At 34.7% G+C, this 25870-nt stretch overlaps 2 protein-coding genes and 1 pseudogene across 4 annotated transcripts; 1 reads left to right on the forward strand and 2 right to left on the reverse strand.

Annotated features, from left to right (window-relative positions):
• Positions 1–4539: 4539 nt before the first annotated feature.
• LOC113064381 (proteasome subunit beta type-7-like) lies at positions 4540–8818 on the forward strand. 2 transcript variants are annotated; one of them, XM_026235148.1, is made up of 9 exons: positions 4540–4688; positions 5580–5673; positions 5764–5861; positions 5973–6113; positions 6504–6619; positions 6808–6866; positions 7732–7883; positions 8255–8281; positions 8603–8818. In XM_026235148.1, the coding sequence occupies exons 1-9, from the start codon at positions 4627–4629 to the stop codon at positions 8712–8714; spliced, it is 861 nt and encodes a 286-aa protein (XP_026090933.1). In that variant the 5' UTR covers positions 4540–4626; the 3' UTR covers positions 8715–8818. The 2 variants fall into 2 exon arrangements, with proteins under 2 accessions (XP_026090933.1, XP_026090934.1); XM_026235149.1 differs by lacking the exon at positions 8255–8281.
• An 878-nt stretch (positions 8819–9696) lies between these two features.
• Positions 9697–18197, reverse strand: LOC113064382 (serine/threonine-protein kinase Nek6-like). Of its 2 annotated transcripts, none has more exons than XM_026235151.1 (10): positions 18071–18197; positions 13508–13585; positions 13192–13332; positions 12894–12956; positions 12699–12809; positions 12130–12238; positions 11931–12038; positions 11688–11782; positions 11005–11118; positions 9697–10407 (listed from the first exon to the last, which is right to left on the reverse strand). In XM_026235151.1, the coding sequence occupies exons 2-10, from the start codon at positions 13568–13570 to the stop codon at positions 10297–10299; spliced, it is 915 nt and encodes a 304-aa protein (XP_026090936.1). In that variant the 5' UTR covers positions 13571–13585; positions 18071–18197; the 3' UTR covers positions 9697–10296. The 2 variants fall into 2 exon arrangements, with proteins under 2 accessions (XP_026090936.1, XP_026090937.1); XM_026235152.1 differs by lacking the exon at positions 18071–18197 and adding an exon at positions 17841–18013.
• A 2753-nt stretch (positions 18198–20950) lies between these two features.
• LOC113063683 (LIM/homeobox protein Lhx2-like) lies at positions 20951–24384 on the reverse strand (annotated as a pseudogene).
• Positions 24385–25870: the final 1486 nt, after the last annotated feature.

The following is a 25870-nucleotide window of genomic DNA, read 5'->3' on the forward strand; positions in this document are numbered from 1 at the left end:
TTTATACTGCACTAAAATCTAAACAGATTCTCTGCAAGAAAAGGGAGAAAATCGAGAAAAGGGGGAGAGCGGGAGAGCTCAGCTGGCTCTTTTGAAAGTACAAAATTAAAATGGATTAGAAAAATCATTTTTCTTTTCACAGATCTTCAAAGAGCTGCGTGTGTGCATGGTTGTATGTGTGTGTGAGAGGGTTCAATACTGCACCTGAGAGAGCCGGAGTGAAAGTCAGGACACAATTAACGTGAGAGCTTCTGGTTTAGTGCCAGGGCAGCCCGTGTCTGTGTGAGAGAGTGGACGTGGGAACAGGTGTGTGAGTGGCTGATGTGTTAGAGAGCCCTAAAATGGGTCTTTTCAGCCAGTGTGTGGACGTTTGAGAGTGTATGTGTGTTTGAGGGAGGGTGTGTGCAAACATGACACACTTAAGGGCCTCTTCAGCTCCATTAATTGGTCATTTGACATGAAGGACCTCATACCACCTTTTTTACACGGCTGCTTCCCTGAAGACCCAAAGAGCTTCACCCTCAGAAAGGACACACACACATAAACGTAACATCAACCTGTCTATCATCTCTTGCTCCTTTTGATAGATAATTCTTTTTTATTGTCAGAACCAGTGATGTCATATCCTGTGACCAAAGCAGGAAGTGACGTCTGATATGTTTATATGTCCCTGCACACGAAAGGTTTTCATCATCGTAGGTTCAGAAAAAGTATTTTTATAATATCTCTTTCTGTAGTTTACCCTAAATTGGACAATTAACTGATGAATTTACCCTCATGCTGTTCTAAATGCTGCTGCACTGATAATATAGATAAGTCATTCATTATTTGTGTATGATGGCTGATAACTCAAAAATTATCAAATATATTATTTTTGTGTTTAACATTTTAATGGAGAGGGCCAAAAACTTAACTTAATTGAGGGCCATGTGCTGAAAGTAAATGTTGCATTATCCAACTACTAAAATGTAAATTTTCATGTAGAAACTAAAAAAGTTTTTAAAATAAAAATAAAAGTCAAACAAAGACAAATTATCAATGAAGATTACTATATTAATAGTAATTTTGATTGATAGTTTGAATTAATTTATATATTTAAATTGTAGTATTTTTGATTTTTTTTATATGTCAGACAAAAACTCTCAATTCAAATAACATGGCAGATGTGTGTTTGTATGTGTGTGTGTGTGTGTGTGTGTTTGTACCTTAACCATATTTATGGGCCAAAGTTGTTCCCAAAAGTGAGCAATACCTGACAGAATCGCCATAAAAAAAAACATTTGGGGAAGTCCTCATTTGCAAAACTGGTATAAAAATAAAAGTAAACAAAGTCTTTTTGAAATTGTAAAAACGCAGAAAGTTTTCTGTGAGGGTTAGGGTTAGGGTTTGGGGTGGGATTAGATTAAAAATGTGTATAACTATCTGTGTATGAAAACAATAGAAGTCTATGTAATGTCCCCGTTTAGATAACTAAGTAAACGTGTATGTGTGTGTGTGTGTGAGCATTAACCTTGTGTGTATTTAGCTATCTGATCTGAGAGTGCCCACCTGTGGTTGTCCTAAGTTACATCAGAAACTTAATGACCTTAATGACCACCTGCCTGGCACGTTACCATGACACCCGTGTGTGTCTGATCAAACCGTTTGATACCAGATCATTTGAGCTCTTCCCTTCTGCTTTGTCTTTTACAAAGAGGCACACACACATTTGAGAAACACCTCCAGGATCTCAGTGAAACCTGTGGATTTTATATTGGGCTAGAGTTCAGGTTAGGGTTTGATTTAACACAGGGGTCACCGAACTCGGTCCTATTTAATATCAAAATGGTAATGACTAAGCTTGGCATCTAGCAGATATTAAACTGCTAAATTATACACAATGAAACTTTTTTTACAGTATATACTGAGTCGAGTTTCTTGAGTCTGTAGGAGCTTTATCTGCTCTCTGAATGAACTGATGTGGTCAGAAGGAGAACACAATGTTCCTAACGCTGCTTTCATTGTCTGAAGACACTGTAATAAACTTTTGTGTGTGTTTGTGTGTGCAAGTGACATATCAGGACACAACTCTGTATAAGACATGGATATGACACAGGTATTACAAGGAGAGGGTGATTTATGAGGACATAACCCATGTCCCCATTTTTCAAAACGCTTATAAATCATACAGAATTAGTTTTTTTGAGAAAGTAAAAATGCACAAAGTTTCCTGTGAGGGTTAGGGTTAGGTGTAGGGCCATATAGAATATACAGTTTGTACAGTATAAAAACCATTACGCCTATGGGATGTCCCCACTTTTCACAAAAACAAACGTGGGTGTGTGTGTGTGTGTGTGTGTGTGTGTGTGGTTTGTCCTACACATCCTGTGGCTCCTTGTGGGAGAGACACTCTTCACATCCGTAAGGAAGAAGAGTCTTCCTCTTGTGTGTGTTGTGGAAAGAACCTAACAAGTTTTTACGAAGAGCATAATGTGTATGTGTTTGTTTGATCTTAGTTTAATCATAAAATACATATTTATAGGTGTACTGTGATAGAAATATATGTAGACATTTTATCTAAGTGTGTATTATGTTTGATGTTTTTTTTTTATGTTGTGCCAGGAGGACAGATTAGACCTTGTTTACCCATCTTCCCTGTCTATAAATCTCCCATACAGACACACACTCTCTCACATGCAAGTGTTTTCTCACGAAGAGCAATTCCCTGTGTTGTTTAATTCGTGATCTGACTCTGACATCTGCCCAGAACTGCTCATTAATTCTGATTTACTACAAATGAGAGAGAGAGAGAGAGTTAGTATTTTACCTTGCAGAATACCTCGTTAATGCTCAGAGCATTAAGCAGAGCTCTGTATAACAGAGAGGAAGCTCAGCAGCACACCTTACACCTGTGTGCGCGTGCTCTGTATCCCGCTGAATACTGTCCCCATGACAACCGTCTAAAAGTATGTCCTTACTGACCAGATCTGACACACAAACACATGCATTCACACACATTCTTTCAGAGCACTAAAAATGCAAAACATGTTTATGATTCAAAGTATCCTTTCAGTCTGAACTTGATTAAAAAGGAGAATATGCTGCAAAAGAAACTAATGAAAGGAAAGCTGTCATATTTTTTTAAAAACCACACACACACACACACACACACACACACACACACACATGCAGGCAGTCTCTGCAGTTCGCTGGACTATTTGAGCTAGTCTTTGTGTCCTTTCGTTTTGAGTGGATGAGAAGAGCGTGTTTAGATTAATGGAGTCTTTTGTGCTTATTTCTCTTTATTGTATTCAATTCTCTTTCAAAGGGAAGGATTTCAGCGCACACTGTTCCAAACATTTCGTGAAGTCTCATCTAATGGCTGGAGAAATTACTATAGACGTCAAGTGATACAGTTGTGTACAGAAATGTAGGCCTACAAAATCAAATGTTTTTTTTTTAAGTGTATTTTGTTCAGGAAAGTGTAAGATGACAAAATTGACAGTGCATAGTTCAAGGGAAAGACTAAATAAAGGGGTTTAGGATGAAGCCTTAAGCTTCAAATCAGGGAAATGTAGGGTATAAGAAAGTTGTATTCTTTCTTACCCTGTTCCCATTTGTATACTAAGATCTGAGTGCATACTGCCTTCTACTGGAAGGATGTGGAACTGAACAAAGTGTTACACCTACACTCATCAATCCTAAACCCAGTTCTCTTGTTATGGGTTACTATCATTTATGACTCAGTATAGTGGATAAAATACTAAACTCAGCGTTTGTAACTATTGTATCTTTAAAACAGCAGGTTCTAATTGTGACAACTTGGTAAGTCTTTTATACACCCTTATATTATTATTTTATTATATTTTTGTACTTTAAATTACAAACACAGACTCACTTTCTACTTCCTCAGCAGTAGCAGTAACTCACAACAGCCCTAATTTTCTATTTTTATACAAATTAATCTTAATCATAATTATGTTCGTTATTTTTTATTATTATTTGTGCATCAAATGAAGAACTGTTATTGATATGAATTGTGAGCATGTTTGAGTTTTTTAACAAGTTTGATTGCCTCGCAAATTTGTAGCATCAACTGGGCTTTTATTGTACATGCCACTTGAACATTCACCTTTTAACTTTTTTGGATCCAAAGAAACAAAAATAAATAAATAAACCGATTTTTTCTTTTCCAGACAGCAGGTTCTCGTTGTGACAACTTACTCCATATGGTGTGACCAAATGCCATTATCTTTCTAACAGTGAATATGTTCAAAATACGTTTATTAGCCCAGACTTTAAAGCGACTGCCTGGAAATGGGCTTTGTGTAAATGAAAAGTGTGGCAACTAAGTTAGCTCCAAAAACTCCCCTATTTCTAACATTTATACAACACATATAACCTTTAATAGTGATCTGGGAATGTAAACACTGATTTTCCATGTCAGCTGTCTTTAGAATCTGAATTTGAGAGAGAATTACGCGAGAGCGTATGAAGTGTTACACGCTATACGTTCCTGCTCTATAGGTTCCTACCGCGCTTATTCTCATAGCTTATTCTATAGAATTCACGTGAGTCGCGGAAACTGAAGCGTGTGACACAGAGGGAAGCTAATCTCGCGCTTCCCGGAAACGGGACTGCAGAATCATGGCGACCGTCTCAGTGTGCCAGTATCATCGCGGCGGTTTCAGTTTCGAAAACTGCAAGAGGTGAGGTTTATCATTTTGTGTAAGCGGGAATTTAGCCGGTGGAGTGGGGTAGTTTTTATTTCACTGTTTCGGTGAAATAAAAAAAGAGCTTCAGTGGGTTTTAAACGCCTTTTAGCGATCGGTTGAGTCACGGCCTTTCGGGATGACTCAGGAGAATTTAACCACTCATATTAATAGCGGTTTTCTTTAATGAAAAATACATTAAATGTCATTGTACGTTATGTATAAAAAGAAACCTGTTTTATAACGTCAACGTGTTTTTGTTTATTATTTTATATATTTCGTTGTTATTGCTGGGCTTCGACCCCGCTCTTAAAGTAAAGTCTATATGTCGCAAGTTCAGACTGAATTAACAATTAAGTTACATGAGTTTATCCATTTTTACATCAGATCTTTTATTTTTATTAATCATATAATTCTGCTATTTGTATTTGAATACTAACTGACAGAAAATCTAAGAGTTTTAATCTTGACTGTGATACATGACTGGGTCTTTTTGTAAAGAAGAAGCGTTGCCTTTGTTGCTGTCTTTATTTATTTATATATTAATGCAGCTAAAGCTTTCTGTTATATATAAACCCCATTAGATTGGCTTATTTTGTTTCTGTATAAATGTAAATAAACCACAGAAGAGTGCTGATATGAAGGTGCATTAGAAGTGTCCACTAGTTGTCAGGAGAACTTTGCAGATGAATCTCTTGTTGGCATACTGTCAGTATGAATCAAAAACATAATACATACAGTACATGTGCTCACTGGTCAAACCAGAGGCTTTTCTTTTTTTTTTTTTTTAATGTAGCATCTTTTTTAAGTATTAAAGAAGCAGAGTTTAAATATTAAGAGCTGAAATATTCAATTTGGAAAGAATGTGAAATGTTGGTGTTGTTATAGAAATGCTCTTCTGGAAGCAGACATCAATAAGCTCGGTCTCAGCTCTCCTGCTGCTCGTAAAACCGGCACCACCATTTGTGGACTCGTTTACAAGGTAAGAAAAAAGGGTTTGATTTAAAAGCAACAAACCAAAGATGAACTAGAAGGAAGATTTACTCATAAAAAGCATCTCTCTCGCTCTCAGGATGGTGTTGTTTTAGGTGCAGACACTCGTGCCACTGAAGGAATGGTCGTTGCCGATAAGAACTGTTCTAAAATTCACTACATCTCTCCCAACGTATAGTGAGTTCAAACACATCATTATGCAAAACTCATATCTTTCTGGTTTACAATCCTGGAAATTCTGTGAAATTTTCTGAAAGGGGTCTCTTCTCTCTTTCTCTTATTCTGTAGTTGTTGTGGAGCCGGAACCGCAGCAGACACTGAGATGACCACACAGATCATCTCCTCTAATCTGGAGCTCCATTCTCTGTCCACCGGCCGTCCCCCACGAGTCGCCACAGCCAACCGCATGCTCAAACAGATGCTCTTCAGGTAATGAAGCATCACAGCACTCTATGATGTGAATCTGTACTACCAGGTCAAGTGGTTGGAATAAGATTTAGGATGTTTTTAAAAGCAAGTCTAAAATCCTTACCAAGGCTGCATTTATTTAATAAAAAATGCAGTATATACAGTAAAACTGTGACAATGAAGACTGGAGTAATGGCTGCTTAAAATTCAGCGTTAAATTACAGGAATGAATAGCATTTTAAAATGTATTGAAATAGAAAACTGTCATTTTAATTTATTCTATTTTTGATCAAATACATGCACCCTTGGTGAGCATAAGAGACTTATTTAAAAACGCTTGAGTTAAAAAAATGTAATCATTCCAAACTTTTGATCGGTAGTGAATGAGTCAACTGTGTGTTTCATATGTAGGTATCAAGGATATATTGGTGCTGCGTTAGTTCTCGGAGGAGTTGACTGCAACGGCCCACACTTGTACAGCATCTATCCTCACGGATCAACAGACAAACTGCCCTACGTCACTATGGGTGAGTTACATTCCTATGTGAATCATCTTCCCACTCCACCAAAAGGGGGAGACATTGTGTTTCATAAAAGCCTTGCCTCAAATGATAATATGACACATATCATTTAATGAGTATCTATTATTGCTGAGGATGCTTGATTGTATTGGCTCTTTCTCACTGGTAACATCCTCATGTGTTTGTTTGGTCAGGTTCTGGATCTCTGGCTGCAATGGCTGTCTTTGAGGATCGCTACAGGCCCAACATGGAGGTAACCTTTTGTCAAGTGCATTTATATGTCTTATATGTTTTTTTTTTTATATTTTTTTTTACGTTCAAAGTTTTGAGGTTTGCAAGGTTTTATTTTTTTATAGAAAGTATTGCTTTTATTTTGCAAATTTTATTTTTAATACAGCATTGGTAAGCATAAGGGATTCCTCTTAAACATAAAAAAAACACACCTTAACTTGAGTGTTAAATCTGCAGTAGGGAACTTTTGACGCTCTAGCGGTTAATAAACAGAACTGCTTGCGTCTTGCGGAAGAACATTGTGGCTGGAACTATTTCTCTCTGTTTATGTCTATGAAGAATCACAAAGGTACTGGGTTACTCCACCGCGGTACCCCGAAGCAATCTAAAATAGGCCGAATATAAACACTTATTATAGGTGCACCCTAGTGATTCAGGACAAGCTAAAAACACGTTTTGGAAAATGGATTCATGGTGTACTCGCTTATTATGTTCATTTTTCTACATTTTGAACACAAAGTTACGGACCGCAGCTCTGATTGGTTGTATTTTACCGGGAGCGCATGACTTTCTGCAAATGGCAATAGGACCACTGGGAGGAGCCAGAGGAGCTTGATTTTTTTCACAGATTATCTGTCTCTACTGTCAGGACATAATGACAGGTTTAACAAATATGTAAAAAATATATTTTTACAAAAGTTCCCTACTGCAGTTTTAAAGTGTGTGTGTATGTGTTTATTTATATATATATATATATATATATATATATATATATATGTATGTGTATGTATATGTTCGGAAACAGACATGGACATATTGACAGTATCATTATGAACAGTTTATTCCACTGAAGTAAAGATAATGATGATGCTGCTTGTGTCGATCAGGAGGAAGAGGCCAAGCGTCTGGTGCGGGATGCGATAGCGGCGGGTATCTTTAATGACCTGGGCTCAGGCAGCAACATCGACCTGTGTGTGATCACCAAGGGGAAGGTGGACTACCTGAGACCTCATGATATGGCCAACAAGAAGGGTGTCCGGTGAGCATCTCTACTGCTAGTGGAACATCAGCTCCTAAACGCCTGTCTTAACTATGCTGTTACACTTGTTGCATGGGGGCATGAAGGCACGGATGAAATCTGTATAATAAGTCTAATTCACATGAACATCGGATTGTGTGCATTTTAAAAAGAACCTCAAACTGACATTAATTCCCAGCCAGCATATACACCTCTTTAAATGATGATTATTACATAATCTGCTTATTGCAATCATTGTGCATGTAGTCTAAGTCTAGACACAAATGGTCAGTATGATTAACAATCTGTTAATGCATGCAGCCAGATGTGTATGATATTAATCCGATATTTTAACCAAATGAAAGGCTCATGCTTCACTGTTCCCTTTTAAGGGAGGAAAAGATTTATGGACACCCTGTGTGAGTAACCCGTATGTTAAAACGTGCACCGAGTCTAGACAAAACTGTAACCTGCATGTGTTTGACTAACCAGGTGTGAGGTTGAAGTAGTTGAGTTGTTCAAACTGACAAGATGTTTGGTGATTTTTCTCTTACAATCTTCTGTTAGTACATTATACATGTTTTGTAGAGCACCAAAGTGTATTTCCGTTTTATCTTGTGTAAAACATCAGTGTTGCAGTCCTGATTAGATTCATGTGTGATTAGACTTAGTTTCTTTGCAGAAGTTGCATCTTCTTTCATTTCATTGGTTTTTCTTGTGTATGTGTATTTTCCTCACAGAACTGGAAACTACAGGTACAAGCATGGAACTACCGGTGTTCTGACGAAAACTGTGACTCCTCTGAACCTGGAGGTGGTGGAGGAAAGTGTGCAGACCATGGACACCTCCTGAGATGACTGAGATCTGTTTGTTTCCCCCATAACCATTCTCCCCAAGTCTTCTGTGGTGGTTTAGTAATTTTTCATTATTTCCAATAAAAGAATTTGTGAGTTGAAGTTTTCTTTTCTTGTGCATCTTCTCTGCCATTGTTTTTTTTATTTTAAAAAGCATGGGATCATTTATTTTGGATTACCCCTTATCTTGTGTTTTTAATCTAAATTAAATACTGGGTCAATAAATGTCAAGATTTTTAAAAAAATGTTTGAAAGAAGTCTCTTCTGCTCACCAAGGCTGCATTTATTTGATCAAAAACACAACAGTAAAACACTAATATTGCGAAACGTTATTACATTTCAACATAACTATTTTCTATTTGAATATATTTTAAAATGTAATTTATTCCTGTGCTGCAGCGCTGCATTTTCAGCATCACAACTCTAGTTTTCATTATCACATGATCTTTCAGAAATCATTCTAATATGCTGATTTCCTGCTTAAAAAACATTTTTTTTTTTTTACCTAATTTTCCCTTCAGGGTTCGTTCTTGAATTCAAAGTTAAAAAGAACAGCATATATTTGAAATATAAATCTTTTGTAGTATTATAAATGTCTCTACTGACACTTTTGATCAATTTAATGCAACGTTTTCCTAGATCTTACTGTGCCCAAACTTTTAAATGGATGTATGCATAAATCATTCTCCAAAAATTGTGAATATATAATTTGAGCGAAGATGCGCTAAAGTTACCGTAGCTGAAAGGTTGAAATGCAAACAAGTAAAAGTTTAATTTGTATTGTTTTGTTTGATAAATTATAGTACTTAACAGTATACCTGTTTTTCTACCATGGGGTGGTAAATATTCTATATCTCAATTGATAATAATTTGGGTCTTCAGAAAACCAGGGGGGAACGAAAACCCTGATTTGAACAACACTTATGAAAATGGTTTAAAATGCTTCAGATGTCCTTCCAAACAAAGTTGTCACAAAGTCAATATTTCCAGTTACATTTTATTGTTAATTACACATTTAAACATAAGACAATGCTTCCTTAAAAAATAACATCTCTTTGGAACAATGTATGTAATGAATTCTTTCATATGACAGATATTTGACCAAGGAACAAAACCGCCGAACTCACCGTCCAACACACGTTTTTCTTTGCGAAACACTTAATTTTATGTGTGTGTGTGTGTGTGTATCAGAAACATAAAGAGAGATAGGTAAACGCAACAGTATGGCTCTTTATATGCTGTTATGAATATAAGCCTACAGAAAAAGTATGTATAAATGGAACCACCTTGCTTTGACATCATCAACATGAGGCACTGGTCACCTGACCAACTTTCTCTAAACCAATCAGCATTCAGCACTTTGATACATCATTCGAAGGCACAAAAGAATATATCGGCATTCCTTTCAATACAGATCTAGACAAACGCTCAGCTTAAAACAGTACAGACACTGTTCGCATTCTCTCTTTACTCATTTCTAGATCTTTCTATAGCTTGATCAGTTGGACTGAGATAGCAGAGATCGCAGGTTTGCGCAATGGTTCTCCTCATTGCTGCAGGTGTGTGTGTGTGTGTTTGTATCAGGTGCTGGACGTCCACATGTGCATCTGTTTTGCATACTGCAGGACGAAGCTGATGTCAGGCCGCTGGTCGGGTTCAGGGTTGATACACATACAGACCAGATCTCTGAGCTGCAACAAGTTTACAAAAGTTTACAAAACTGTTCACATGCTGTATTTCATATTTGATGCTAGAGTTCAAAAGTTTGAGGTCAGTAAGATTTGTATTTGTTGAAGGAAAAAAATGGAATATTAGAATGTTTTTCTGAAGATCATGTGACACTGAAGACTGGAGTAATGATGCTGAATATTCTGCTTTGCATAACTGGAATTAATATTATTTATTAAATCTATTATTATTATTATTATTAAATTAAATATATTAAAAAAGAAACCAGTCATTTTAAATTGTAATAATATCTCACAGTATTACTCATTTTACTGTATTTTTGATCAAACAAATGCAGCCTAGGTGAGCAGATGAGTTCGCAAAACTCATAAAAAATGTACAGACCTCAAACGTTTCAAAAAGGAAGTGTATTTTTGTTTTCCAGGATTACTACTTTTTCTATCAGAATCATGACTGTTATTCTTGCAATTCAGAGAGCTTTTGCCTTTTTTTCCGTCTTTGCAGAAATGGCAAGATATTGGTGCATCGTGTGTTTCTGTGCTCACTGGAGTATTGAGATGTCAGCTTCACTCACCGGTGTAAATGTGTGTGTTATGTACCTTCTGTGAGTAGTGCTCTGGTGGCAGAGGAGGGTAATCGCACTGTTCGATCTTTTGGCACAGTGAGAGCAGGTTCATCTTGTCACTGTAGAAGGGGCTGTGCAGAGCTGCCATCTGAGACACACAAAAATCTTTTTCAGAATATTAAATAAATATTGCAGTTCAAAGACTCCAATAAAAAATTCCTGGATTCAGAGTTTGAAACCCTGATTTAAATGCATCACATGTGTGTGATATTTATTTATTTTAAAGAAATTAATACTTTTATTTAGCTAGGATGCATTAAATTGTTCAAAAGTGGCAGTAAAAATTATAATGTTCCAAAAGATTTCTATTTTCAAACAAATCCAGATCTCTTGAACTTTCTATTATTTAATGAATCTTGAAATAATCACAGTTTCCACCAAAATATTAAGCAACACAACTGTTTTTTTTTTTTTTTTTTACTTTCAAAATGATTAGAATGTTTCTTGAGCATCAAATCATCATATTAGATTGATTTCTGCAGGATCATGTGAGACTGAAAATTCAGCTTTGAAATAAAAGTAATAAATTACATTTTAAAATATATTCAAATATAAAGACGTTCTTTTAAACTGTAATAAAACTCACACTTTATACTGCATTGGTGAGCATAAGAGACTTGCTAGTACGCAGTTCTGAATGTGTATGTGTTTGTGTACCTCATACAGCAAGCATCCCAAGGACCAGATGTCCGATTTAAAGTTGTAGCCGTTTTCATGAATTCTTTCGGGAGACATGTAATAGGGAGTTCCAACTGCAAAAGACACAGACACATGTTAAGCAGGTATGCAGTTCCTGTGCATGTATGAATTTGAATCGACTGGCTAGTTTTGTTATTTCAGCCTTTAAATATGCATGACGTGTGTGTATATTTGAATGTTTGTGCGGAAGGTCAGTGGTACCAAGAGAGTGCGCAGCAGTGGTTTTGGAGCTAAAGAATCGACCTAGCCCAAGGTCACCGAGTTTGACCTCTCCAGTAGCTGTGATGAAGACGTTGGCTGGTTTTATATCTGACACACACACACAAACATTCACAGAAGAACAAAATAAATGGGGGAACATTAATGTAAAAATCATGTGTTTCTGTTTCTGCGAGTGTACCTCGATGCATGACTCTGCGGGAGTGCATGTGTTCCAGTGCGCTGCACAGCTGCACGAAATACTTCCATATCGTCCTTTCAGGAATCAACCTCCGCTTCTTCTTAAAATACTACACACATGCCAGGGTTACAATGGTTAACTAAAACGACTACTAAAACCATAAACATGGTCTTTTCTTGAAAAAATATTAACTGAAATAAAAAAACTAACTTATTTTATTTCAGCCAGTTACAAAGATGCTATGCTAAAATGTTGATACAAATACAAAATAAATAAAAAATTTTATTAAAAATATTAACAAAAACATTAGTTAAGCTAATGAACTAAAATAATTAAACGAATAAAATAAATAAACTTATACTTAAAACTAAGACTTAAGAAAAACGATATTTTGTATATATGCATATTTAAAAAAATAAATGACAAAAACCCAAAAAAATTAATCAAACTATATCTAAAATTGAAAACAGAGAATGTAAAAATCATATCCTTTTCAAAATATTAACAAAACTGACACATGCACAAAAAAAAAAAATTTGGCCCTCTATAACGTGTCGCAAGAGACTGACCTTAATCATCTGGGAAAGGTCACCGGCGCCTGCTAACTCCAGAACGATATTCAGCTCGTTGTCTTCAATAAACGAGTCCAGATACTTAATGACGTTTGGATGGTTCAGTTGCTGCAATCACAGAATGAATATGAAACATCACCAACTTTCACAAACAGAGACATGAGTATGAGTTTAAAAATGCACGCTGCTAACCTTTAACAAGTCGATCTCTTTAACGCAGTCCTGCCGGGCTTTAGCATCCATCATTTCAAAGATCTGAGAAAATAACACAATATTACAACATCCGCCCAGACGCACGATTCTTTCAAGTTTGGTCATTTCATGTTGAGTAATAAATGAAAAAAAAAAACGGGTTCTTGGTTCAATTGCACACTAGCAATGACGAATTTATTATTGCACATGGATTTGCATTACATTTGCATTTAGTATACAAACTGCAACAGTATGAGTAGTATGTTACAATGCAGTTTAAAGAAATCTAAACGTTCACCTGTACTTTCTTTAGTGCCACTTGCTGGTTGTTCAGTAGACACGTGGCTTTATAAACCTCACTGAACTGACCGCGGCCGATCTTTTTCTCAATGAGGAAGTTAGACGTCAGAGAATAGAATCCATATCCTAACATGTTCCTCTGAGAAGACAGACAGAGGAACAGAAAGAGAGTGAGAGTCAGAGCAGTGCGGTTACCTCAGCATCATTGTTACGATGATTCAGAAAAGCTTCTGTGTTCTGTTCTGATGAGTGTAATAACAGAGTGTACCCAGGCGTGTGCCAGCAGCTGCACGTGTGTGTGTGTGTGGTCAGACCTGGTCGTTCTGTACCGGCACTGTGTAATTTTGATTCTGATCTTGAAAGCTGTTCTGCTCCATAATGATATTCCAGACCTACAGGCAAACACAAAGGACAGAGTCAATCAAAAGACAGACATTTGCAGCATCTGTTTTATCAAACGGTTGCTTTCATTTCCAGACGGCTGCTTTGTTTAACTGTAGTTTTTCAGTAACAATAAAAACAATCCTCGATTGTTCAAACAAAAGCTGGAATCAAATAAGCAGCTGTCAGTACTTTAAACCAGCAATGGATAATTACAGACGAGAATCATTATTACATTTTCTCATATTTAGGAGAAGTGACTGGAAGAAACATAGAATTAAAAATTTAATTTTTGTAATAAAACATTCTGCATTTTTTGTGCGTTGGCCTTTTGATGACATTCAACAGATATTCAATATTTGTATTTAGGGCTGCTTTATTTGATTAAAACACAATAAAACAGTATTTTCTATTTGATTATATTTTAAAATGTAATTTATTCCTGTAACACAAAGCTGTATTTTCAGCGTCATTACAGTTTTCAGTGTCACATGATCCTTCAGAAATCATTCTAATATGATTTGCTTAGGACACAAAAAATATGAAAACAGATTCATATTTTTATTTTATTTTTTATTTAATATTATATGAATTATTTTAAATAATAGCTTAATATTTTTGTTGAAAACATGATCATTTTTTTTCAGGATTTGTTGATGAATGGAATGTTCAAAAGAACAGCTTTTGTTTTAAATATAATTTTTGTAGCATTATAAATGTCTTTACTGTCACTTTTGATAAACTGTATCTTTACTGAATAAAATTAAATAAAAAAACAGAACCCATCTTTTAAACATTAAATCAGAGGAACATTTCAATCAATAAAAATAAGTAGCTTTAAAATGTATTATGTGAGTAAAATGCAGTATTTCAACTGTTGCTTGCAAAGCTTTATATTACCAGCAAAAGTTTTACAAACATAATGTGAATTTTCAATATATCGCCCAGACCTATGCTGCATACACACCAACAGGTGTCAGCATAAAGTCTAATACCACTGCCATTTATGCCTCTAAAACATGAAGAACATTTTTAGTTTTATTGAAAAAAAATCTTACTGACACTAATCCTGATTCTAAACAATTAACATTTCCCCCAAATTAGTATCAATTATTTTTTTTATGAAAACACATGCATTGCAACTTCTTCCTGTCCCTTTGCACCCAGTTTCAGTAATTTTCTTTTTTCAAAACACCCACATTCAAAATACTGAGGGAAATTCTTTCAAAGTTCTTAGGTACTACATGTTGGACATGAAACACATTACAGATGAAAAGATAAAACCTTCTGGAGAAGTGCAGGGATACACCACATGCTACTTTATCCTGAGTGCGATTCTGATACCTGCCAAATGATGCTTTATTTGAGCTCGACAGTAATGACCACACCTAACAGACGGGATCGCTCACGTCTCACTTACACCTAGCCCGTTAAAAAAAGGTCCGTTTTGGTTTCAGCACCTATTCAGGATTAGTGTAACCTGAGAAAAGTGTTCCAAAGAATTCATCTCAATCCGCTGTATGTGTGCAGACGCATGGGAACAGTGGTTAGTGTGAGCGAGGGTGTGTATAGTCTTAAGGCCATGTGTTTTCTTCTGCACTTTATGGCTTGACATGTACAGACAGCTCCTGTTTTATTTTAAACCAAACTCCAGACAGCCCTACTGACCCACATTCACAAATACACACAAACACAATATGACTGATCCTGTAACATTCTGTGCCTTTGAGGCATAATAAAGAATTAGCAGAATGAGCGCGTTCAACACGTTTGTGTTTGTATGCGCGTGCACATGTGCTCGTCAGAAGCATCTATCCAAAGTTATAGAGTTATTTTTGGATATATATTTGGAGATATATATGCAAATGTACAAATACATATCCAAAAAAGTATTTATCTATCTATTGTTACAAAGTAATACGTATATTTTTGGATGCATATTTGGAGATAGATAGATGGAGATAGTATGCTAAGAGAAAACGGACTAAAGGACTGTAAACGATATAGCTAACATGAGTACAGTAACACTGCTGACTAATATAATCGTAATCATATAATAAAACAGATCACAAGTGCACAGAGCACATCTTTTTCTCATTAAAACAAACAAAAACAAGTTAGTCCCTGCTTACAGTGATGGAGAAAAAAAGAGAGATTTTGGGGAAGGGAAGGAGAGGGTGGTCCAGTACCAATTTCCTTCCATTCATGCAGAGAAAAATACAGAGGAAGAATTCTTTTCTACCGCCTGCAACAGTGCAGGTCTTCACACATACACACACACACACAAAAGGAAACATTATAACAAGACACATATGCACGTGCAACACTCTGTTCAAATTGTTTCCAAAACCACAATGCTTATGTGTGCTTTCGGTGTGTATTTTCAGACGGGTTAGCGGTGAATCGCGTTTTTCTTAGAAACCCTAGAATACTTAGAAAGCTGACAAGCATCATCGTCCTAATGCTTATCAACACAAGATTTGTAACACAACGGCTATATTAAGAATCACATATAACACAACTCTTATGAAAGTGTATACTGTTTCTAGCATGTGACTTTTCTGGACTGAAAGGGTGCAGTAAATGGATATATATAAAAAAGATATTTTTTCAAAAATAAATAAATACTATACTTAGTAAAAAAAAAAATGCTCTGTAAAATGCTACTGTAAAATGATAAATGATGATAAACGGAAAGATGGTACCAGAAATGGTGAAAAACTAAAAACATGATATGTAATTTTCATGTAAACTACTTTGCTTTACTTATTAGTAGCCTACCTGATCAGTAGCCTATATTTTTGTATTAAAAAGTAGATTTTAGTTATATTAACAGTATATCACTTAATAAAATATACAAGTTGTAAAATAAACAGGTACCGATGTAAACTAATGTAAACATTTCTGATGTTTATTGGGTAAATTTAACATGATATTTTTAGGAGATAGACAGAATATAAATTACCATGCATTAAAAATATTCACTAATGCTAATATTATATTATATGATATAGATGTGTTCATCAGAAGACTTAGTTTAAATTTAAATCTTTTCAGATTAAGGTCGAGGGGTTTCAGATTAGCGGTGGTCTTGAAGCAGTAGAGTGCGCGCGGTTCAAGCAGTCTGACTTCCTCTAACTCTGGTGAGTCACGCGCATCTGTTTCCGCCCGGTAAAATGCCACAGATCTAACAACTCATTTGCAAAAAACCCCGTCACATATCCACAATCTCCCTTCCAAAAAGGCCCGAGCGTGTACAGAAACCCACACACACGTGTCTGATCAAACAGCCCTGCGTGATAATATCATTTGACTTTGATGAAAGAAGCCCACATCAGTAAAGCCTAAATCGTAATCTGCCACAAAAATGAACAGGTTTGAGTTGTTTGGCACTGAACCACTGAGCCTGGATGAAAACAACACAACGGACAGTTAAAGTTATTAATCACATTCCAACAGAACTAATTATCTTAATAGCCCAAATACCCTATTTTGACAGGAAGAGAAGCCATGAACGTGATAAGTGACATATCATGTCAGCTACTTAGTTACCCAAGTTTATGCTGTTTTAGAAATATTGGGAAGACAATATTTTTAAGGTTTGTTCGTTCATTATGAGTTACTGAATGCCACGTGATTAATCTTAAGTAGTATTTTAATTACATTTTTAATGTTAATAGCCTATACATTTTTTTGTTTATTGCTATCGAGCAGTGTTTTTGACATGGTTCCTTTAGTATGAGTCATCTCCATGAAAAGGTGAAAAAAAAAAATACTTTTTTTGTGTGTCCCAAAACACGTGAATGGATACAAACAAACAGTGTGTGGGCGGAGTCAGAACGGCAGCTTTTCCTTATAAAAAACAAGCGCTTTGAAATACTATCATACACATAACCGAACAATAAAACAGACTTATTATCATCATAAATGAACCATAATCACATGCAAGTGTTGATTCGGAGCAGTACGTTATACTTGCACATATAATCGAAGTTGCAGTGTGAAGGTGGGTGTTCCCGTTCAACTAGAGGAGCATTTATTTAATGTGCCTTTTATACTGTCTTATTCCCCCTATACAGTATTTACAGTGCGATACAATTGTTTTGGGTTTATTTATTGACATTACAGCTTCTGGAAACAATATAAACGAGAAGAACTAGGTCCTTATATGCATAAAACAGATGCATGAACTTTCAAAACAGATCTACTTTCCGCGCAAGAGCATTAGATGTGAACTAAAGCATATGCGACACTCGCTCTGCCTACCTTGCGTCGTTTCTTGTAAACTCAATTCAGATCAACTAAACAGCCATGTGTTCATTTAGATATTCTCTCTTTTTTTCTTATTGCAGTACAGCGACATTATGCACCCCAATAATAATTTGGCACGATCCTTCACTTTAACATGAACACGTTGTGCAACTGTAACGCGAGGCGCTCGAGCATCGTGTTTTCACAGCAAATTGGGTTAAAAGTCATGCAGCAGTTGTACTTACCTCTCCAGCGCGGTGCCTCAGACATTTACAGGGCAGAAAAATGCTGCCTTTGGTCAATTTCCAGATTCACAAATATCACGGACCACGTAAGTTTGAGTCACACCCCGCGCATCACATGGCTGTGATCTGTGACTACAGTAAGACACTTTCTCTGTGAGACACAGTAAGGGAAGAAAAGAAGAAGAAAAAAAATCTGATGCTTCGCTTTATGGTTTGCAGCTTAAAATTCTTCTCATTATTGAATGATAATAATTAGTTTAATAATTATTATTTATTTTATATTTTATTTAAATGTTACAATAACACCACCACGTAATAACGACTACTACTAAAATAATATTAATTATTATTATTATTAGTAGTAGTAGTCATACCAATAGTATTTAACAGTGAGTCATAATACTTTTTTATATTATTTAGTTTATTGACATAATGCCACAACCACATAACAATAAGCAGTCTGATAATTATTTGTTCTATATATTTTTACTTAATTTGTTTTTAACAATATATTTATATAAGAATAAGTAAAAATATAACAAAAATAGGTAGTCTAATAATTATTTTTTATAATAAATTATTTGTTTTATTTCATTTAACTGAAATAATATAACAACCACCTAATAATAATAATAATAAATGTTGACTTTTATCTTTACAATTTTTAATAACACAGTAGTAGTTGTGGTATATTGATAGAAAACAGCCTAATACGTCCCAAACCTGATCTTAAGGATGTGTAATTTAGGCGGGTTGATATTCTATGACAGTGCCATGACGTCATTGTTTCGGTGTAACCCCAAGGGCAATAACGGTACGACAGTAAAACCCCCAGACTCTTCATGTGGCCTGCTCTGGTTTATGGAAAGCGGACTCACACCTTTCTAGAGTTTGCTGTCTCTCTCGGTCTCTCGCACGCACACACGCTCATTTTCTGCCTGAATAGTTTTCATTCTTGTGAGGAAATTATGAACAAATACCTTTCAGACACGTGTCTGCCTTAACACACAAAGCACCCACAGACACCATGTCAAAGTTTGCTGTTGCAGACACAGTCGTGTTTGACACGTGTTGTACTAGAGGAAGTGGCAAAGAACTCTGTTTAGTGGCATTAAAAAAGAATGACATAAAACGGTAGAGTATGTGGAGGACTTCTGCTTTTTAATTTTAAGTGTGTGTGTGTGTGTGTGTTCGTGCGTGCGTGCATGTATAGAGGAACTATGAATGAATGTGTGGTTTGTGAATTTTTATGATTCTTTCTTGATCAGTCTTAAGGCATTTCAGTAATTTGAAGTACACATGCGCCCCCTCGAGGTTTGAGAGAGAGAGAGGGAGAGAAAGAGACTGTAAATGGCATTATATTTTTGGACAAATAGCATGAATACAGTAATCATTCAGACCACAACTACCCAGTGATTTTGTGGGGCATTAGAGAAGTTTAGGGAAATGGGTGTCAAATATAGATGATATAATATACGTTTTAGTTTTATATATATATATATATATATATATATATATATATATATATATATATATATATATATATATATATATATATATATATATATACAGTAAACATTTGAAGTGGATCAAAACCTTTAAGTTGTCCTAAAACCAAAACGATTGCCGTTCTTGTCTTAGGACAAATTTGATTAACTTTTTTGATCCACTTAAAAAGTTGACTTGTATAACCCATATATTATAAAATATAATGTTAATTTAAATACATTTATTTAAATGTTACTTTTGAATATATTTTAAACTCTTTACAAAGATAAAACGATAGAATATTAAGCACCTTTACTGTATAGAACACCACTTTTAATATATTTAAATGAATTTAAAACATTTATTTGAATTGTAATATTTTTCTAAATATTACACACACACAATCAAACCGTGTGTGTGTTTATGTATATATATATATATATATATATATATATATATATATATATATATATACACACACACACACACACACACACACACACACACACACACACACACACACACTTGGTCGAACCACAACCACAAGCATGAATTGTGCAGAATATAGAAATAGTCCAACTCAAACAAAACCCTTTAAAATTATTTTCTACGTTCTTCTTCCTCTTCCCATTTTCAGGGTGAAATTCTTTACTCAAGAATTTTAAAGAACCCCTAACGAAGAGAAATTCCTGAAAATATTTTCTGCAATGCAAAACTAAGATTTCATTAACAGCTAATAAAAATGTGGTCCTGGAAGAAGGAGAGCAGCGGATCTCTTTCTCTTTTTGATGCTGTGCACGCGTATCTCCACCAATCTCTCCAACACTGGCGGACTTCAGTCTCAGCTCGTAACTGCACAATGCAAAGCACAATCATCTCAATAGGGATCAGGACAGTCACACTGGATAAACTTTGCACACGCAGACTCTTACACACTCAACAAAAATAGGAAAACAACACAAGAGTACACACCGCTCACCAGAGAAGAATAATCAGCACCACACACTCCAGTGCTGAATAAATAAACATCTTATTTTCAGAATGTGAATACTTTAAGCCAATAATCTTATTCAGAGAGTTCAAATAAAAATAACCACATCTGATTTTTCTTTGTGTGTGTATGGGTGTGTGATTTTATGTATGTGCAAATATTCTGTTCGGTGTTAATTTTAGTCCTGAAAGACCTAAAATGATGATTTACAGTCTTAATGACTTGATATTAGTAACAAACTACCGTTCAAGAGATTGGGGTTTTGAATGTTTGCAATGCTTTTTTATTTTTAAGGGTGTAACCAAAATGCTGATATGAAGGTAATAAATTAATAATAACAACTACTTTTAAGAGTGGTAGAGGAACTCAGAATACATTGACGAGGGAGCACTGTGACTGGCTTATGCTGTTGTGTTTTGTGTGTGTTGTGATGGAGAGGTGCCAGTGGTGCTGGACGGGCTCAGGGATCTGTGGGACAGTCAAGGGGAAGGCACTGATGGGGACGTGATTGTGGAATTGGCGCAAACATTGTCTACTCCCATGCTCTCCCGATACAGACGGTTTCTCCTGAATTTTGCACATGCATTCTGGAACCAAACCTACAGAAAATAAATATAGAATTTGGATTTATTTACAAATGAATCACATTATCAGTGTTGTAAATGTACTTTGATTAGAGGCCTAATATATTACATATATATACAAACCTCATATATTTTATATAAATCTTTCATTATTTAAACAGTTTCTAAAGCCTGTTTCCACAATGTAAATTAAAGAGGTAATTGCAACTTTTTATCTCATAATTCGGGCTTTTTCTCTCACAATTGTAAGTTTACATCTCGCACTTCTAACTTTTTTTCTTGAAATTATTAAAGCTTGTTACACCAAAAAATATAAATGTAATTGCAACTTCTTTTTTCTCTGAATAAAAATTGTAAATCTTGCAATTTCTCTCATTTTGTCATACTTATATATCTCACACTTCTTAATTTTTCCTCACAATTGCTTGTTTAAATCTCACAATTCAGACTTTTTTCCAGAAAAAATATATCTCAAAAATTGCAAGTCATAATTTGTAATTGCGAGTTTAAATCTTGCAATTCTGACTGTTTTCTTGTAGTTCTGCAATTATGGAATAAAAAAAGGTACTTGTGACTTCTCATACAATTCTGACCTTTTTACTCGCAACGAGTTTATATCTCACAATTTTGTCTTTTTTTTGTTGAATTCAGAAGTCTGAATTGCGAGATGTAAACTCAGAATTCATCTTTAGGATTCAACACCATTCGAAATTGTGAGATGTAAATGAGATGTAAACTTGCAATTACAAGATACAGAACTGTTAAATATAAACTCTGTTTATTTCCATGTATAAATAAGACTTTTAAAGCCACATTTTCAATGTGGTCTCAGACTTGTGGAGCCCACTGTATATCTAAGTCAAGCAAAGGTCCAGAGATGTTTTTCTGACCTGGAGCACACGTTTGGTGAGGCCGGTTTTCTGGGCGAGCTCTTTGAGGTCTTTGGCATCTGGACTGTGCTTGTGGTTGAAGAAGTTCTGCATGCTCTGCAGCTGGTGATGCTTGAAAGACGTTCTCATGCATTTGGACTTCTGACAGCTCACTCTCTCCGACAAGTCCACACCCATATCGCTCACATCTAGAGTGCACACAAACAGTTAATCATCACATATGACTCACTGAAAGTCTAAAGGCTAGGGCATTACCATCAACACTAGCAAACATCGTCTTCTCATTTTCAACTTCTGCATGCATTTCCTTGAGAACAAAGTAACAGAACTATGATAATTCACTCTTAAAAACTGTTTTCTATAGAACATGGTTTATTACAGTCAATCTATAATATTTATAGTGATAATTAATAAATGAAAAGTTGTTTTAAATATATTACCAAGTACATTATATTTTTTTATGTTACTTTACGTATTTTGTTAGTACATTTACATATTAACAATTAAAATTGTATTAATATTAATCATTGTTTTATTTACATTTATATATTTAATGAGATCTGACTTCATGATGCTGACATATTGTTTGATAAGAAGTATTAATTTTTTTATTCTGTTAATCTCAAATATATTTAATATGTATTACCGATAAAAAAATCTGGAATAATTAAGATCGATTTTTTTTTTTTAAACAGTAAATGTCTCTTATGTTATCCAAGGCTGCATTTATTTTGATAAAAACAATAATATTAATAATAATAAGTATAAGCAACGATATTCTGAAAAATTATCAGTTTGAGTATATGTTGAGTATTCAAAGTCACACGATCCTTCATAAGTCATTCTAATATGCTGCTTTGGTGCTCAAATATTAATAAAAGTTCTTGTTAACAATGTTGAAGTTGTTTTTAATGCTTCAGGAAACTATGATGCATTTATTCCTAGAATTCTTTGATGAATAAAAAGGTAAAATAATTATTTATTTTTGTTTTAGTTACCACAAACTTTTGAATGGTAGTGTATCAAATAAATAAATAAAAAAAGCAGCACAGCTATTTTCAACAGCTTTTCCATTGCATAAATAGGAAACATTATAACATTTTTTTTTTATTTTTATTATTATTTTTTTTTTTACAATATTACTGTTTTTATTCTCTTTTTAATCAAATAAATAAAGACTTTGTGAGTATAAGACTTTAAAAACATTTCAAAGACACAATTATTCTAAATATTGACAGGTGGAGTAAAATAAATACAATTATGCTAATATCTAAACTGCATACCTGAAGTATAAGAAACATGGTCTGTTGCATCAAAGTTTTTCCTCTTCCGGGCCAGTTTTCTGTGCACATTGCAAAGGGAGCCCCTTCATTGCATTTGCCGCTCTCAGGGTTTGGCTCATGGAGACATTTCTGAATAATAGAATTCTGTAAGACATTCCTTCTGCAGCATCTTCTCGAAATGTACCCGGCAATTCACTGACATCTCCCTCATCCCGTAGTGATCTCCAGTGAGCAGCACTTTGTCGCAGGTGGCACAGGAGAAGCAGCTCAAGTGGTACACCAGATCCCCGGTGCACATCACCAGTTCGGCGGCACAGATTCCCAAGTGGCACCGCACACATCTTTGTGAGGAAAACCTCCTACTTAAGAGAATGCATCTTAGCTTTATTAATCAGATATATTTTAACTTTGGGCAACTTTCACAAAACAATTTAGTGTTTATAGCATATTTTTTCTTCACATTTTCTAAATCTAATTTAAAAGCTTTTTTTAACTTTAGATACAATTTTATTAAATGATAGCTCTGTTCTTTTTAAATCAGTGTCAATAAACAACAGGTTCATATTTTGACAATATCCCTATAGTGAAAGGTCAGCGGTCGTTAAATGAACTGTATTTTCTTTGTCTTTTTCTTCTTTTTTTCTGGTAAAAAATTATGGGGATTAAACAACAAGAACAACAACAAAAAGTACTAAAAATAAAACTACTCTGGGAAATATTCGCTGGGGTAAAAAGCCTGACAACTAGCCCCTGTGTGAAGTAATGGCAAAGCGGTGAGTAACAGTCTCATTTCGTAGTTGAATAGAGATATTGTGTCTAGGTTGTCTATAAACAGGCTACATTTATTTTACCTGTAACTTAGTAGGCAATTCCTTACAGTAAACGTCTCCCGGTCTCCGTGTTTACTGAAGCACGTGATATCTGACTCCAGGTCAGCGTGACACGCGCTGCATTTTAAACAGCGCTCGTGCCACCTTCTGTCTGCCGCGAGCAGGCATAAGCGAGCTGAGATGAGCGCGCCACAGCCATCGCACACCGGAGATTCACAGCCCTGGAACACCACACCACAGCTGAACATTTACCGCAATATCTCATCCTGAATGTCTTAATTTTATTTTATTTATTTATTAATTTTTTTTTCTTCCAAAAATGGTTAATTCTAGCTTATGGCTGTGTACGAGTTCTCGTTCATTTTCAAACATTCTAATATTTTGTGAATGCATGAATATTTTATATATTTATATGAACAATAATGTTTTGAAGACGACTACTTCTTCATTAATCAGCCTAAAAATAATCCATGGATATTTTGCCACCATTCATAGGCTATATAGTTTGTGAAGTTTACTGTAGCCTAGTTGTGCCATGCAGAACTTGTGTATTTGCAACATTACAATTTATACACAACAAAAATATAACGGTGTTGAATATTAATATTGTTAATACGTAATTTTAACCTAATATATATTTTAAAACACAATTGTCAATTTTCATATTAATTAATGCTGTAAATGTTATATACTGAATTCAATATTCAATGTCTTTTAAACACATCTCAGGTAAAATAAAAAATGTACGTAATATTGTAACATCTAAATTAACAGTTTTTATAAACTCAAAATGATTATCTAACATGAATCAACTTGTTTAATACACCTATTGACATGCAAACTGTTTAAAAATTGCACATTTTTACTTTTTACATTGCTGTAAGTTAAAATAACAAAAAATGGATTTATCTATTAAATATTTTTACAGAAGGATAAAATCAATTTCTTAACGATTCATTGTTTTCCATGTTGAGAGCAGTAAGGTCCTTCGAGTAGCAAGAAATAGCTTTTCCATATTAATTTTATACTAAGTATGTTTCAACAAGCTTGTGCATTCTATTCTATACTATACTATTCTATTCTATTCTATTCTATTCTATTCTATTCTATTCTATTCTATTCAGAAACAGCTCTATTCTTAAATATACAAGGAAGGAGGTATATGTAACCCCAATGTAACCCCAAGTAAAATACAATATACTGATACTGACTGGAAATGATTTGAACAATAAAATTATCATAGAAACAATTGTCACCTAGTCAGAGATAATATACTAGGCCTATAATGAAATGACCTGTGTTATATAGCCTTAATGTTGATGTAAAATGTATAAATGCAAAAAAAAAAAAAAAAAAAAAAAAAAAAAAAAAAAAAATATATATATATATATATATATATATATATATATATATATATATATATATATATATATATATATATATATATATATATAAATGTATGATTATTATTTGTGTGTTCCTAAAAGAAAGAAAGAACAATGCAATAACACTACCAGCAACCTAATTCTAAGTTTATTTCCCATCAGCAGGCTCCGTAGGCACCCCAATCGACAAAATATCACAGTAGACTCTGACTCAGTCACAGCACTCCTGACATTACACTCATCCACACTGACCATCTGCCATACAGCTGTGACAGTTGTTATTGCAATTCATTGTTGCAATGCCCATACTACACTCCTGTCTGTGTCAGGCGACTCGTATGCCACGGAT

This window comes from Carassius auratus, chromosome 46, assembly GCF_003368295.1.
Source record: "Carassius auratus strain Wakin chromosome 46, ASM336829v1, whole genome shotgun sequence".
In the NCBI taxonomy this organism is placed as follows: Eukaryota; Metazoa; Chordata; class Actinopteri; order Cypriniformes; family Cyprinidae; genus Carassius; species Carassius auratus.